General features: G+C 48.1%; 2 protein-coding genes across 2 annotated transcripts in view; both read left to right on the plus strand.

Annotated features, from left to right (window-relative positions):
- Window positions 1-15,817, plus strand: part of GLB1 (galactosidase beta 1) — a 277,016-nt gene that overhangs the window by 212,534 nt on the left and 48,665 nt on the right. Inside the window, exon 13 of the mRNA XM_086964687.1 lies at window positions 15,349-15,462. Within this exon, the coding sequence (XP_086820813.1) occupies window positions 15,349-15,462 (114 nt within the window). The remainder of the gene's footprint in view (window positions 1-15,348; window positions 15,463-15,817) is intronic.
- Window positions 6,746-14,911, plus strand: LOC147722234 (uncharacterized). Its single transcript, XM_086966575.1, has 2 exons — window positions 6,746-7,671; window positions 14,890-14,911. The coding sequence occupies exons 1-2, from the start codon at window positions 6,746-6,748 to the stop codon at window positions 14,909-14,911; spliced, it is 948 nt and encodes a 315-aa protein (XP_086822701.1).

Genomic DNA, 15,817 nt, shown 5'->3' on the forward strand with positions numbered 1-15,817 from the left:
CCAAACACCGATATTCCGAACGATTGTAAATTACTTTTCTTGAGAAACATTTGGATTTGGATTATCATGTCCTATACTTTGGAATTTTTGAAAGACTGACTTTGAGGATGCTATAAATTACTCAAGTCTGCCCGAATTGTGTGGGTAAAATTGATACCTAGTCACTTTGAATAAGAATATACTTATGTCTCGTCTAACATTTGGAAGAAATATCTAGTTATATGACAACTGGATACCGACATAACTTGAAGGAAATAAGAACGCCCTGAAGAAGTTCTGTTGTACAGAACGAAACCTTTCGGCTGACTGTGGTACATAAACTTAAGGAAAATAAAAGCATTTGAATATACACCAAGATTCAGCGCTTCAATAAGGACTCTAAGTGATATGATTTGATTGGACTCATTGTGAAAGTGGTGCTGTGCCAAACTTTGGAATATTCTCCACTACTCTCTACTACTTACTCTCTCCTACTCCACTACTCTCAAATACTCACTGTCTACTACTCATTCTCTACTACTCTACTACTCTCTACTACTCTCTCTCTACTACTCACTCCCTACTACTCGCTACTCACTACTCCCTACTACTCACTATCTACTACTCTCTACTACTCACTCTCTACTACTCTCTCTCTACTACTCACTCTTTACTACTCACTACTACTCTCTACTACTCACTCTCTACTTCTCACTCTCTACTACTGTCTACTACTCACTCTCTACTACTCTCTCTCTACTAGTCTCTACTACTCACTCTACTACTCACTCTCTACTACTCACTACTATTCTCTCTGCTACTCATTCTCTACTACACTCTACTACTCACTCTCTACTACTCACTCTCTACTACTCACTCTTTACTACTCTCTACTACTCACTTTATACTGCTCTCTACTACTCACTCTACTACTTACTCTCTACTACTGTCTACTACTCACTCTCTACTACTCACTCTCTACTACTCTCTACTACTCACTCTACTATTCACTCTACTACTCTCTACTACTCACTCTCTGCTACTCTCTCTACTGCTCTCTACTACTCTCTACTACTCACTCTCTACTCTCTATTACTCACTCTCTACTCTCTACCTCTCTACCTCTCTCTTCTTCTCTCTCTACTAATCTCTACCTCTCTACCGCTACCTCTCTACCTCTCTACCTCTACACCTCTACCTCTCTACCTCTCTCTACACGCACACATATACACATATATGCATATATATATATGCATATGCATTTATATATATGTATGTGTATGTATAAAAAAAACAACAAAATTTTTTTTTTTTTAAACAGCTACTTTTAAAACTGTCATTCTTTTTCCCCATGGTAAGCTCCCCGGTACGCTTACCGGTGCGCGTACCGGTGCGCGTACCGGGCGCTCACCCCGCGAAAATCAAAATTTTTTTTAATTTTTTTTTTTGCTCCGCGGGGCCCTTTTATGGCCCCCACATCAAACCTAGGGGGTCAAGGGGGGTCTACTCTGCCCCCTTATGGTCATTTCCCTCTTTGTTTTGGCCACCTCTCGTGTCTCGATCCTACCGAGACACAAGATGGCGGCCGCTCCGGACTGTTTAGAATGTTTACAGACACCCCAGAGCCAATCAGCTTTCTGCGCGCAAGTCGCGGTAAGCGCCCGGTGCGCGTACCGGTGCGCGTACCGGAGCGCGGCTGTAGATATATATATTTTTTTGAACCTTAATTACTCAAAATCCACTGGAGCACATATCTTGAGACATAGCAAAGGCACATCGGGCTACCAGTCCCTACAATTTTGCCAAGTTTGGTGGAAATCCATTCAGCCGTTCGGGCTTAAAGTGAAATCGACCGCCCTATGGAAATTAACATGGGGAAAATGCGTTTTGGGACCCCCCTTTTATCTCGGCCCCCGCTTGACGAATCCCCCCCAAACTTTCAGGGAAGGACCGGAACGCCGCGAGGCCATTTTGAGGAAATTTTCAGGCAGATTCGTCAACCGGCGCCAAAGTTATTCCAAATAGAATTTTCAGATTTAACATTGAAAAAAATCCTAACTATAACTACCTACTGGCGACCGCCAGTAGGTAATATATATATATATAATATTTGTATTTTTATTTTTATTTAGGACCTAGTTTCCATAGGATTTGCCATTAACTTTGGTGCCGTTTGACAAATCTTCAAAACAATTTCAAACAGATATGGCGCTCAGTTCAGCTGCTGTCCTGAAAGTTTCTGGGTGATCTGTCAAGCAGGGTCCGAGAACTAGGGGGTGCTTAAAAGCATGTTTTTCCAATGTTAATTTGCATAGGACCTTTAGATACTTTTACAGCCCAAACTGCTGAACGGAATTGCACCACATTTGGCAGGAAGGTAGATGTTGGTCCAAGAAAGTGCCTTTTTGTGATTTGGTGTAAATCCGTTCAGTAGTTTTGGATTTTTTTTTCAAAGATATTTACTGTTGTGTATATATAGGGACGGGGTGGATCTGCGACCCTTCCCGATCTCATGCTGAGATCTGATTGGCTGCCAACACTTCAAACTAGGATGTGTTAACAGCCTCGAGTCACAGGAAAGAATATGTAAAAAAAAAAGAAAGAAAAAAAAAGAAAAGGGGGCAGGGTAGGAACACCCTGACCTCCCCGCCCACAGCCTCCACCTCCTAGAGCCTTTAATTTGAAAACAAATATGCAGGGTGCCACGCGTCTCCCCTCTAGCCCCCCCCTCCCTGCAGCCCTAGGGACCACCACCTCCCCTGGGTACAAACAGAATAATGAAGGGGGTCTGTTGCAGGCCCCAGGGGCTACCACCTCCCAGGGGCTAAATACTTGAAAGAGGGGGACCGCTTGGCCCTACTCGTGGAACTGTAGATGGCCTTGGTGACCCGACCCCGCCCTCCCCGAGGGCCGGCTCCAGTATTGGCCCAGGGTGCCCACCTCTGGAACATTGCAGTTCGCTATTACTTGACGGGAGCACCGTTCCCACTGTCCAAAAGCAATGCCTGCTCTCAAGATGCTTCAGGCTGACCCCGCAGTCCCCAACGAAAATGACTGGGTGCGCTGGGTGAGACCACTTGCCCCCCTCCTCCATATTTTGTTAAAAAAGAAAAAAGGGGGCAGGCCCAAGGGGATAGGGACTTGGGCTGAATTCGGCCTGGGAGGGGGGCCACTCAGCTCCTTCCCTATATATTATTATTTTTTTTAAATGTAAAAAAAAGCCAGGCACCAGGGGATTGTGTCTCCGGGGCCAAAATCGGCCTTGGGAGGGTGGCAAAGCGCCCCCCTAATCCATTGAAAAAAGATCTGGCTCTGGGGGATGGGGCCCCCAAAGCCGAAAATGGCCCAGCGAAGGAGGGCCACGCATCCCCCCTCCCTTTAAAAACAAAAAAGAAAAGAAATCTCAAACAAGCCGCCAGAGGCCATGCCCCCTTCACCACCACTCTGCAGATACGCCTCCTGCCGGTTGGTAAGTTAGGTCCCCTTGGGTCCAGAGGGTCCTTGGGGCCAACAAGCCCTCCTGTTACCTCCTGTAATTCCCACATAGCGGGATTGCCGAGAGGTCTTCGGAGGCCATGCCCCCTTTCTTCACCACTCTGCAGACATGCCTCCTGGCACACTGCTGGGTGGGGTATGGGGCGCTCTGCCTACCCACACAAGTGAGGTACCATTTTTATCGGGAGACTTTGGGGAATGCAGGGTGGGTGGAAGGTTGTGGACCCACGAAGATTCCAGAACTTACCATCACAGAAATGTGCGGAAAATGTGTTTTTGTTGATACCTTATGTAGGAGAGTAGGGTCTGCTATCCTATGGTCACCCCAATTTTTGCTTTTTGCTTCACTCGTTTTCGACTTACTGAGGCTGTGGGCCTGCTAATCAGACCCCCAGCCTGCTGTTCTCTCTCTAAATTCGTAATACATGTGCTATAGGTACATACCACGATTGGAAATGGACTCCTTGTCAGCCCCTGTACCATGCACTATAGGTGCTCAAGGCATAGGTGCCACCAAGGCCTACCAGGGGCTGCAGCATATCTTTTGCCACCCCTGGCTGGTTCTTAAATTGACACAACTGGCTGATCACTCAGCTGGGGCAGGTTGGTGTAATCACCCCTTGCTTAGATATAGTATACCTATATCTAAACCTATATCTGGACACATATAAACCTGTGAGCCACTCCTATTGAAGGCCTCATCAATCCTGGAGTCAGAGTGCGTGGTTTAATGTGAGATGGAGCTCTGGCATGAGCTGAGCCTGGCTGCAGCTGTCGGGAACAACTCCCTAAGCTGTTCCGGGATATTGCCAAACCATATACTAGTAAGTGCCTTATAATCCTCGCAGTTATATGGCAACTTTGGTTTGGCTTTATCAAAACATGTCGTGTAAGGTGTCATACGATTTGGAATACTATCCCCTCAACAGTTCTGTCGACGGGGATAGCATTCCACCCCTCTAGAGGGAGAAGACATGTTACTTTACTGAAACGCGGTTGATTTTTAAAAGAACCTCAGATCCACAAAATGGATGCTTCTGCCACAGACAAAAGTCTGACCTCCTGCTGCCGACCGAAACTCAGCAGAGGAGGCCTGGACAAAGGGTTTCCTGTCACAGGGAGGTGTCACACCACCCCAGACAGGAGATAGTGGATTGTAGCAGGGAGGTTTGAAAGAAACCAGACACTGCCTGGGGAGCACAAGGCTGCCCCTTGCATAATCCGGCCAAACCGGTTCTGGGGCACACCAGCCCCAGTCCCAGCGCGGCCTGGATCAAAGGAAAGGGGTGTATCCACCCCCTTCCTGGGTTCCACCCATAGGAGGTGACCTAGCAGGTAATCCAGCCCCCTAGATTGGTATGAGAATGGGAGCAGTGCCAAGGCACTCAGATTATCCTGATGAAACATTTGAAACAAAACTCTGGACCCTTCGACATCCTACTCAACGTAGAAGACTGAAGAATCTCCCTTGTGGTCAAGGAGTGACCACCCTGTGCAAACAGGCACCATCCAGCACCTCGACGTCTGCTTTGTTGCAGTTCCCGCCAGAACTCGAGCGACAGAGATCGACGAGATCAAGCTTGCCTGCCTTCTTACAGCCCGATACACAGTCCCTGCAGAGCTGAGACCCGTGGAGGCGACCGGAAGCGTGGGGCACGCCATCTTGAAAAGACCACGAGACGCTGACCGTGCAGCCCACGAGTGACCCTCGAAGCTGTACACCGGGGTTTGAGAAGCCCCAACCCTGAGCCACTCTTGCACCGAAGCTCACCCCTCTACACTCGACGAGTGCTGCGTGGGGCCCTTCTGCTTTCTTTGGCTCAACGCGTTGGCCCGGTCACTTGCCAGCTGGCTCGTGGTCCCTGTGCCGACGAAAACCTAAAACCGACTTGCGATTCTGGTTGCTCCAGACTTGCACCAGCTCCTCTGAAAAGGAGCCCCCGCTCTGACCCTCTGGTCCGAGTGAGAAGCAATCTTCCGGTCCTGCGTGGATTGCTCTTGCCAAGTGTTGTTTGCTCCAATCTTGAAGCCGACTGTGCCGACGGTGAGAGCCTGCGTGGGACAGATCGTGACCTGCTCTTGGACGTCGCAGATGCCCCAGAGCCCACGTGACAGCGGACAGAAGCTCCTCGACAACCACCTGATTGCATCCGACATTGCCTGGTTCTGTCCTGGTTCCACCCTGGTCACTGCTGAGTGACCCAGACTCTGTCCCCTCTGCTTTCAGGTACTTTTCTACTCTGATCCACCCTTGGATCACACCAGACACTTCTTCACATAGCCTGCAGCATCTTCAGCTTCAAGCACCAAGAACCTGCGTGACAAAACCCGATGCCACTTCGACCCTATGCACCCGCTTCCTGTGGGTGAGGTAACATTGCAACGCCAGTGTTCCCACACTGGTACACACCTCTAGGGTCTGTGTCTAAAGTTTGGTCCTTCTAGGTTCAGCGGAAGTATCCTTAAACTCTATTTGTGTAAGTTTTACGCACCATTGACATTGCATTGGTGCAAGCCGCGCTTTAAGCGCTGCACCCGAATCCCGCGGGCTTTTCCCGACTTCAGCATTGCTAGTCCCAACTGCTCCCAGTGATTCCCTAGGCCCTAGGCCTAACCACTGTTCGATTGGTATCTCTTATACCACTTTTTTAATACATGGTTTGAGTGGCCACCCGCCCTCATCCATAATTGTGCAACTTTGTATGTTATACTGTGCTTTTGATTTAACGCTTGTGCCCCTTTGCTCATAAAGAGTACTGGGGATTATTTTAGAAATAAATACATATATTTTTATAATATATACTTGTGTGGTCTCCTTTCATTTGATATTACAGGACTGTGATTGGTAAACAGCTCGCTTAACACGACCTCTTGAGTTAAGCCTTTAAGGCTGCTTAGTCTATGCTACCCTTAAGATAGCTTGTCTAATAAGGTTGACTTACAACCAGACACCATAAGGGATTGTTTGGACTGGTACAAGGTGGTTCCAGAATTGGAAACATCATATATCAGGCCAACTTCTCACATTGGTGTGCAGCGGTGCGGATTTGAGCTTGCTGTTGTTTTACCATTGCAATCTTTTTATCAAATTGAAAGATCACATCAAGTACCTTAGGTACATATAAATCAAAAGCTTAGCATATTAGGTTCTACTGAACTTAGTAGTTGTAGATTAAAGGGATTAGCACACCCTGACTACAACTCACTAGCAAGGTACAGTAGGAAAACACTTAGTGTAGGTAAGTGCACCACTTGCACCTCACTAGCAGTCATGTCTGACGCAGGTGGAGCTTCAGGCTCTGTCCCTGTGACAGTTGACCCGCCCAAGGCAACTTCCAGCTATGACAAACTTAGCCACAAAGACTTGAGTGCCTTGTGCATTGCAAGGGGGCTAAAAAGGGGCAGACACCCCACCATTCCTATCCTGATAGCCATCCTGGAAATGGATGATTTAAACAAGGAGAGTGTAGCTCCATTAGCTTTAGGAGATGGAGAAACCCACCCTGAGAATGAGACCACTCCAGAAGAGGAAGAAGAGGAGGAAGAGGAGAAGGGCTCAGAGGTAGATGAACCTGAGAATCAGGATCAACAGGGTAACCAGGTTGTAGTTGCCAGGCTTAACCAGGCCAACTTAAGCCTACATGGGAATGGAGAAGACCAGCACCTCCCCAGACCATACACCATAATTCCCTCAGGCAATAGAAGGGTGAGGTCTCCCTCAGGGGACTCTCATGTTTCTAGTGTCTCCAGGGAATCTCAAAGGGGAATGACTTCCCCCCAGAGGAAAGAGCATAGGGCCAGGATGAGGGCTGTCCAACTTCAAATAGAGAGGGAAGAGATAGCCTTGGCTCAAGCAAGACTTGCTTTAGCAAGAGAACAAAAGTTGTGTGGATTAGATTCCACTGGTGGCAGCAATTTTCCTAGAGAGAAAGACAGGAGCTATGACAATAGAAACCTGACAAAAATTGTGCCCCCCTACAAGGAAGGGGATGACATCCACAAATGGATGACTGCTCTTAAGAGAGCCTGCATGGTACAGCAGGTTCCTCAGGACCAGTGGGCTGCAATTTTATGGTACTCCTTTTCTGAGAAAGGGAGGGATAGGCTCCTCACAGTTAGACCTGAGGATGCCAAAAACTACTCTGTCCTGAAGAGTGCTCTTATTGAAGGGTTTGGCCTAACCACTGAGCAATACAGGTTGTTGTTCAGAGACACCCAAAAAGCACAGACTCAGGACTGGACTGATTTTGTTGATTGTGCCACTAAGGCTCTGGAGGGTTGGCTGCAGGGAAGTAAAGTCTCATGTTATACAGGATTGTACAATCTTATAATGAGAGAGCAGATCCTTAATAACTGTCAGAACCAGCTGTTGCATCAATACCTTATTGACTCTGATCTGACCTCTCCCCAAGAGTTGGGAAAGAAGGCAGACAAATGGGTCAGAACAAGGATTAAGCAGAAACCCCAGAACCATGGTGACCAGAAGAAAACAGACCAGAAAGGTGGGAATCAGAAAGATAAAGAAAAAGACCAGAAGTCTTTTTCAGCCCCACAAAATTCTAATAAGGAGGGTGGTTCCCAAAATGGTAACAAAAACAAGAAGAATGATGGTTCAAAGAAACCTTGGTGTAATACCTGCAAATCAGTTTCACACTGGGGCAGTGAATGTACCAAGAAAAATCCAGTTCCTACCACTGCAGCTCCTAAAGCAACTGCACCCCCTAGTACAGTCAGCAGTGGTAGTGCACAACCTAAGGGGATAGTAGGGTTAACCTTCGGTACTGAGGTGGAATCTGGCCTAGTCAGAGTCCCTACTCAGGCAGTTCTCCTATATGATGTGGACTTATCTTTGACCACTGCAGTGAGTCCCAGTAACCTGGGCAAATATAGGCAGACACCTTTAATCAATGAGAAACTGGCTGAGGCCTACAGGGACACTTGTGCCAGTGTCACTATGGTGACACCTGACTTTGTGGACCCTGGTCAGAATGTACTAGGTGAGAATTACCTAGTGACCAATGCAAGCAACTCCACTACTACACATAGTGTGGCAGTTGTGAACTTCTCCTGGGGAGGGGTAAATCGCCTAAAGAAAGTTGTGGTAAGTGCAGACCTCCCAGTAGACTGTCTGTTAGGCAATGATCTTGAAAGCTCAGTTTGGTCAGAAGTGAAGTACAGGACTCATGCAGAAATGCTAGGGATTTCAGCTCATGTCCTTGCAGTGACAAGGTCTCAGGCTGAGAAGTGCCTTCCTGAACCAGTGGTGGATCTTGAAACATTAGACCAACCACAACCCAAGAGAAGGAGCAAGAGGGTTAAGGCTGTGCCTTCCCACTTGCCCCAGGTTGAGGATCAGCCTTCACAGGAAGCTGATTCTGCAGTCCAAGAGGAGACTGTCTCAGAAGAACTTGAGCCTGACCAGGTTGAGTTTCTGGGGACAGGGGGACCCTCAAGGGCAGACCTGGGGCAGGCCCAATTAGATTGCCCCTCACTTGAATCCCTCAGACAGCAAGCTGCTGCTGAGGCTGCAGGGAATGCTCAAGGTGCCCATAAAGTTTATTGGGATGATGGACTCCTTTACTCAGAGGCTAGAGACCCCAAGCCTGGTACCACCAGGAGGTTGGTCATACCTTTGAAGTTTAGGGGTTTCCTTCTTACCTTGGCCCATGATATTCCCCTTGTAGGACACTTAGGCCAGAACAAGACTTGGGACAGGCTTGTCCCTCACTTTCACTGGCCTCACATGTCAGAAAATGTCAAGGAGTTTTGTCGCTCCTGTGTCACTTGCCAAGCCAGTGGTAAGTCAGGTGGCACAACAAAGGCCCCCCTGATACCACTACCTGTGGTGGGGGTACCCTTTGAAAGAGTTGGAATAGACATTGTGGGTCCCATGGATCCTCAAACAGCATCTGGGCACAGATTTATACTGGTGGTAGTGGATCATGCCACCAGGTACCCAGAGGCAATTCCCCTGAGGACCACAACAGCACCTGTTGTGGCAAAAGCCCTCATTGCAGTTTTCTCAAGAGTGGGCTTTCCAAAGGAGGTTCTTTCAGACAGAGGTGCCAACTTCATGTCTGGATACTTAAAAGCAATGTGGAAGGAGTGTGGAGTGAACTACAAGTTCACCACACCCTATCACCCACAGTGCAATGGGCTTGTGGAGAGATTCAACAAGACCCTAAAGGGAATGATAAAAGGATTACCAGAGAAGTTTAGGCGGAAATGGGACACCCTTTTACCCTGCTTGCTCTTTGCCTACAGAGAGGTCCTACAGAAGGGGGTTGGCTACAGCCCTTTTGAACTTTTGTTTGGCCACCCTGTGAGGGGTCCACTATGTTTGGTGAAGGAAGGATGGGAGTTACCTCTCAAAAAGCCTAAGCTAGATATTGTGGACTATGTACTTGGTCTCCGCTCCAGGATGGCTGAGTATTTGGAGAGAGCATCCAAAAACCTGGAGGCCAGTCAAGAATTACAGAAAGCTTGGCATGACCAAAATACTGTTCTGGTTGAGTTCCAGCCAGGGCAGAAGGTGTGGGTGTTGGACCCAGATGGCCCAGCAGCACTCCAGGACAAATGGACTGGACCCCACCCTATAATTGAGAAAAAGGGAGAAGTCACCTATGTGGTTGACTTTGGAACCCCTAGGAGCCCCCACAGGGTGCTCCATGTGAATCGTTTGAAAGCATTTGTGGACAGGGAGAGAATGAGCTTGCTTATGGCCACAGATGGGGATCAGGAGGAAGAGAGTGACCCTCTCCCAGACCTGCTTTCCCAGAACCCTGATGATGGTTCAGTTGATGGAGTAGCCTTGGCAGGCAGCCTCACTGAGCAGCAACAGGTGGACTGCAGACAGGTGTTGCAGGCCCACAGACACATGTTTTCACTCATACCCAGTCAAACTAACTGGTGCACCCATGAGGTGGACACTGGTGACAGTCTGCCTGTGAAGAATAAGATCTACAGGCAACCTGACCATGTCAGGGATTGTATAAAGGCTGAGGTGCAAAAGATGTTGGAGCTTGGAGTGATTGAGCCATCAGAGAGCCCATGGGCTAGCCCAGTGGTCCTTGTGCCAAAACCTCATACCAAAGATGGAAAGAGAGAAATTAGGTTTTGTGTGGACTACAGAGGTCTCAATGCTGTCACTAGGACAGATGCTCATCCCATTCCAAGAGCAGATAAGCTCATTGATAAATTGGCTTCAGCCAAGTTTCTGAGCACATTTGATTTGACAGCTGGCTACTGGCAGATCAGGTTAGCTGAAGAGTCAAAAGCCAAAACAGCATTCTCTACCTCTAGTGGATATTATCAGTTTGTGGTAATGCCCTTTGGTTTGAAGAATGCACCTGCCACCTTCCAAAGGTTGGTGAATCAAGTCCTTGCTGGGTTGGATGACTTTTGCGCAGCATATCTAGATGATATTGCTGTCTTTAGCTCCACCTGGGAGGATCACCTGATCCACCTGAAGAAGGTTCTGGAGGCCCTGCAAAAGGCAGGCCTGACTATCAAGGCTACCAAGTGCCAGATAGGGCAGAGCAAGGTTGTGTACCTGGGCCACCTAGTAGGTGGGGGTCAGGTTCAACCATTGGAGAGCAAGATCCAGACCATACAGGACTGGGCTCCTCCAACTACCCAGACACAAGTCAGAGCCTTCTTGGGCCTGACTGGGTATTACAGAAAGTTTGTGAAATACTATGGGTCCATTGTGACACCATTGAATGACTTGACATCCAAGAAGATGCCCAAAAAGGTTCAGTGGACAGTTAGCTGTCAAAAGGCATTTGATGACCTGAAGAAGGCCATGTGCTCTGCACCTATCCTGAAGAGTCTTGACTACTCCAAACAGTTCATTGTACAGACAGATGCTTCTGAGTTGGGGGTGGGAGCTGTGCTTTCACAACTTAATCAAGATGGTCAAGACCAGCCCATTGCTTTTATTAGCAGAAGGCTGACCCCCAGGGAGAAACGTTGGTCAACTATTGAGAGGGAGGCCTTTGCTGTGGTTTGGGCCCTGAAGAAGTTGAGGCCATACTTGTTTGGAACTTACTTCCTAATTCAGACAGACCATAAGCCCCTCTTTTGGCTAAATCAGATGAAGGGTGAAAATCCCAAACTGCTCAGGTGGTCCATTTCCCTACAGGGGATGGACTTTACAGTGGAGCACCGCCCAGGGACTGACCATGGTAATGCAGATGGTCTCTCCAGGTACTTCCACTTAGAACATGAAGACTTATCTGGTCAAGGTTAAGTTTAATGTCCCTGCGTTTGGGGGGGGGGGGTTGTGTAGGAGAGTAGGGTCTGCTATCCTATGGTCACCCCAATTTTTGCTTTTTGCTTCACTGGTTTTCGACTTACTGAGGCTGTGGGCCTGCTAATCAGGCCCCCAGCCTGCTGTTCTCTCTCTAAATTCGTAATACATGTGCTATAGGTACATACCACGATTGGAAATGGACTCCTTGTCAGCCCCTGTACCATGCACTATAGGTGCTCAGGGCATAGGTGCCACCAAGGCCTACCAGGGGCTGCAGCATATCTTTTGCCACCACTGGCTGGTTCTTAAATTGACACAACTGGCTGATCACTCAGCTGGGGCAAGTTGGTGTAATCACCCCTTGCTTAGATATAGTATACCTATATCTAAACCTATATCTGGACACATATAAACCTGTGAGCCACTCCTATGGAAGGCCTCATCAATCCTGGAGGCAGAGTGCGTGGTCTAATGTGAGATGGAGCTCTGGCATGAGCTGAGCCTGTCTGCAGCTGTCGGGAACAACTCCCTAAGCTGTTCCGGGATAATGCCAAACCATATACTAGTAAGTGCCTTATAATCCTCACGGTTATATAGCAACTTTGGTTTGGCTTTATCAAAACATGTTGTGTAAGGTGTCATACAATTTGGAATACTATCCCCTCGACAGTTCTGTCGGCGGGGATAGCATTCCACCCCTCTAAAGGGAGAAGACATGTTACTTTACTGAAACGAGGTTGATTTTTAAAAGAGCCTCAGATCCACAAAATGGATGCTTCTGCCACAGACACAAGTCTGACCTCCTGCTGCCGACCGAAACTCAGCAGAGGAGGCCTGGACAAAGGGTTTCCTGTCACAGGGAGGTGTCACACCACCCCAGACAGGAGATAGTGGATTGTAGCAGGGAGGTTTGAAAGAAACCAGACACTGCCTGGGGAGCACAAGGCTGCCCCTTGCATAATCTGGCCAAACCGGTTCTGGGGCACACCAGCCCCAGTCCCAGCGCAGCCTGGATCAAAGGAGAGGGGTGTATCCACCCCCTTCCTGGGTCCCACCCATAGGAGGGGACCTAGCAGGTAATCCAGCCCCCTAGATTGGTATAAGAATGGGAGCAGTGCCAACGCACTCAGATTATCCTGATGAAACATTTGAAACGAAACTCTGGACCCTTCGACATCCTACTCAACGTAGAAGACTGAAGAATCTCCCTTGTGGTCAAGGAGTGACCACCCTGTGCAAACGGGCACCATCCAGCACCTCGACGTCTGCTTTGTTGCAATTCCCGCCGGAACTCGAGCGACAGAGATCGACGAGATCAAGCTTGCCTGCCTTCTTACAGCCCGATCCACAGTCCCTGCAGAGCTGAGACCCGTGGAGATGACCGGAAGTGTGGGGCACGCCATCTTGAAAAGACGACGAGACGCTGACCGTGCAGCCCACGAGTGACCCTCGAAGCTGTACACCGGGGTTTGAGAAGCCTCAACCCTGAGCCACTCTTGCACCGAAGCTCACCCCTCTACACTCGACGAGTGCTGCGTGGGGCCCTTCTGCTTTCTTTGGCTCAACGCGTTGGCCCGGTCACTTGCCAGCTGGCTCGTGGCCCCTGTGCCGACAAACCTAAAACCGACTTGCGATTCTGGTTGCTCCAGACTTGCACCAGCTCCTCTGAAAAGGAGCCCCCGCTCTGACCCTCCTGGTCCGAGTGAGAAACAATCTTCCAGTCCTGCGTGGATTGCTCTTGCCAAGTGTTGTTTGCTCCAATCTTGAAGCCGACTGCGCCGACGGTGAGAGCCTGCGTGGGACAGATCGTGACCTGCTCCTGGACGTCGCAGATGCCCCAGAGCCCACGTGACAGCGGAGAGAAGCTCCTCGACAACCACCTGATTGCGCCCAACATTGCCTGGTTCCGTCCTGGTTCCACCCTGGTCACTGCTGAGTGACCCAGACTCTGTCCCCTCTGCTTTCAGGTACTTTTCTACTCTGATCCACCCTTGGATCACACCGGACACTTCTCCTTCACATCGCCTGCAGCATCTTCAGCTTCAAGCACCAAGAACCTGCGTGACAAAACCCGACGCCACTTCGACCCTATGCACCCTCTTCCTGTGGGTGAGGTAACATTGCAACGCTGGTGTTCCCACACTGGTACACACCTCTAGGGTCTGTGTCTAAAGTTTGGTCCTTCTAGGTTCAGCGTAAGTATCCTTAAACTCTATTTGTGTAACTTTTACGCACCATTGACATTGCATTGGTGCAAGCCGCGCTTTAAGCGCTGCACCCGAATCCCGCGGGCTTTTCCCGACTTCAGCATTGCTACTCCCGACTGCTCCCAGCGATTCCCTAGGCCCTAGGCCTAACCACTGTTCGATTGGTATCTCTTATACTACTTTTTTAATATATGGTTTGAGTGGCCACCCGCCCTCATCCATAATTGTGCAGCTTTGTATGTTATACTGTGCTTTTGATTTAACGCTTGTGCTCCTTTGCTCATAAAGAGTACTGGGGATTATTTTAGAAATAAATACATATATTTTTATAATATATACTTGTGTGGTGTCCTTTCATTTGATATTACAGGACTGTGATTGGTAAAACAGCTCGCTTAACACGACCTCTTGAGTTAAGCCTTTAAGGCTGCTACCCTTAAGATATCTTGTCTAATAAGGTTGACTTCCAACCAGACACCATAAGGGATTGTTTGGACTGGTACAAGGTGGTTCCAGAATTGGAAACATCATATATCAGGCCAACTTCTCACACCTTATGTGGTTAAAAAGTTACAGGGGCCTAAGCGCGACCTAACCCAAATAGCCAGAAAAAGACTAAGCACAGTGGGCGAAAAGGCCTACCAGCGAAGGGGTTAGCAGCATATATCGGCATGTAAAAATACGAATCCTGTTATAGGTTATGTTATGTTATGTTAAAAATATTTCTTACGCGCACATTCACCAACGGTTTCTTGGCGCTGAGCAGAGACACATGCAAAACAAACACAAAGGGTTCTTTAATTGTAAGCCTGCGGAAAAAGCCATGTTTTGAGGGATTTCCTGAAAGAGGGGTAGGAGGTAGCTAGACGTAGATCCAGAGGAAGTGAGTTCCAGAATTGTGGTGCTAGGGCCAAGAATCTAAGACCGCTGTATTTTTTCCATTTAAATGGACAGGGAGTCAGAAGGTTCATATTAGACGAGTGTAGCTCACGGGTAGGGGCATATTGCTGTAACTTGGTGGAGATAAAAGCAGTCCATGGTCCGAGAGGGCCTTGTAGGTCATGCAACCAAGTTTAAAGGGGCAGCGTTGAGCCACCGGGAGCCAATGGAGGCTCTTAAGCAGTGGTTTCACATGGTGAGATTTAGGCTGGCCATAGACAAGCCTTGCGGCTTGGGTCTGCACCAATTGAAGCTTGCGTGATTGGTAAGCTGGAATTCCCACGTACAGAGAGTTGGCATAGTCAATACGCAACATAACCAGGGCCAGAATAACTTGGATCAGAGCCTCAGCAGTTAGAAATCTAAACATGGTAAACATGTAACTCATGACTCCCTATGATTTGCTGGATGACCCATAATGTTTTTTATCTTTACCAGCAGGCCATTTTCAATAAATCAACATTTGTCTTTCAGTATGTTGGGTTTATGCTGTACAGAACCACTCTACCCACAAATTACAGTGAGCCAACACCACTAAGTTCCTTGCTGGATGGAATCCATGACCGGGCCTATGTCAGTGTGGATGGGGTACGTATTCTTGTATTATATTTTTTTTAATGCCTACTCATTTCCTGGTGAGTTTGAAGGTTTGTTAAATACTTAAAACATTAATCTGTTTATGTCCTTGTTATTTGCTACTTTGGTTGTTAGTTCTCTACACTGTACTAGACTGGATTTGCTGTACAATGATTAAAGTCACTTGAGTAATTGTTCTGAAAAGGTTACACATTTAATTTTCTTTTATAAATGTTTGCTGGAAATGTGGGTTTATAAAATGTTTTTTCCATGATCCCTGTATGTAGTGAATGGAAGCTACCACACAAAAGCAAATCACAATTGGGTTGAATCGTAGATTTCGTCAGAGAGAAGAAAGTCATTTTTG

This window comes from Lissotriton vulgaris, chromosome 4_1 (assembly GCF_964263255.1).
Source record: "Lissotriton vulgaris chromosome 4_1, aLisVul1.2, whole genome shotgun sequence".
Lineage (NCBI taxonomy): Eukaryota > Metazoa > Chordata > Amphibia > Caudata > Salamandridae > Lissotriton > Lissotriton vulgaris.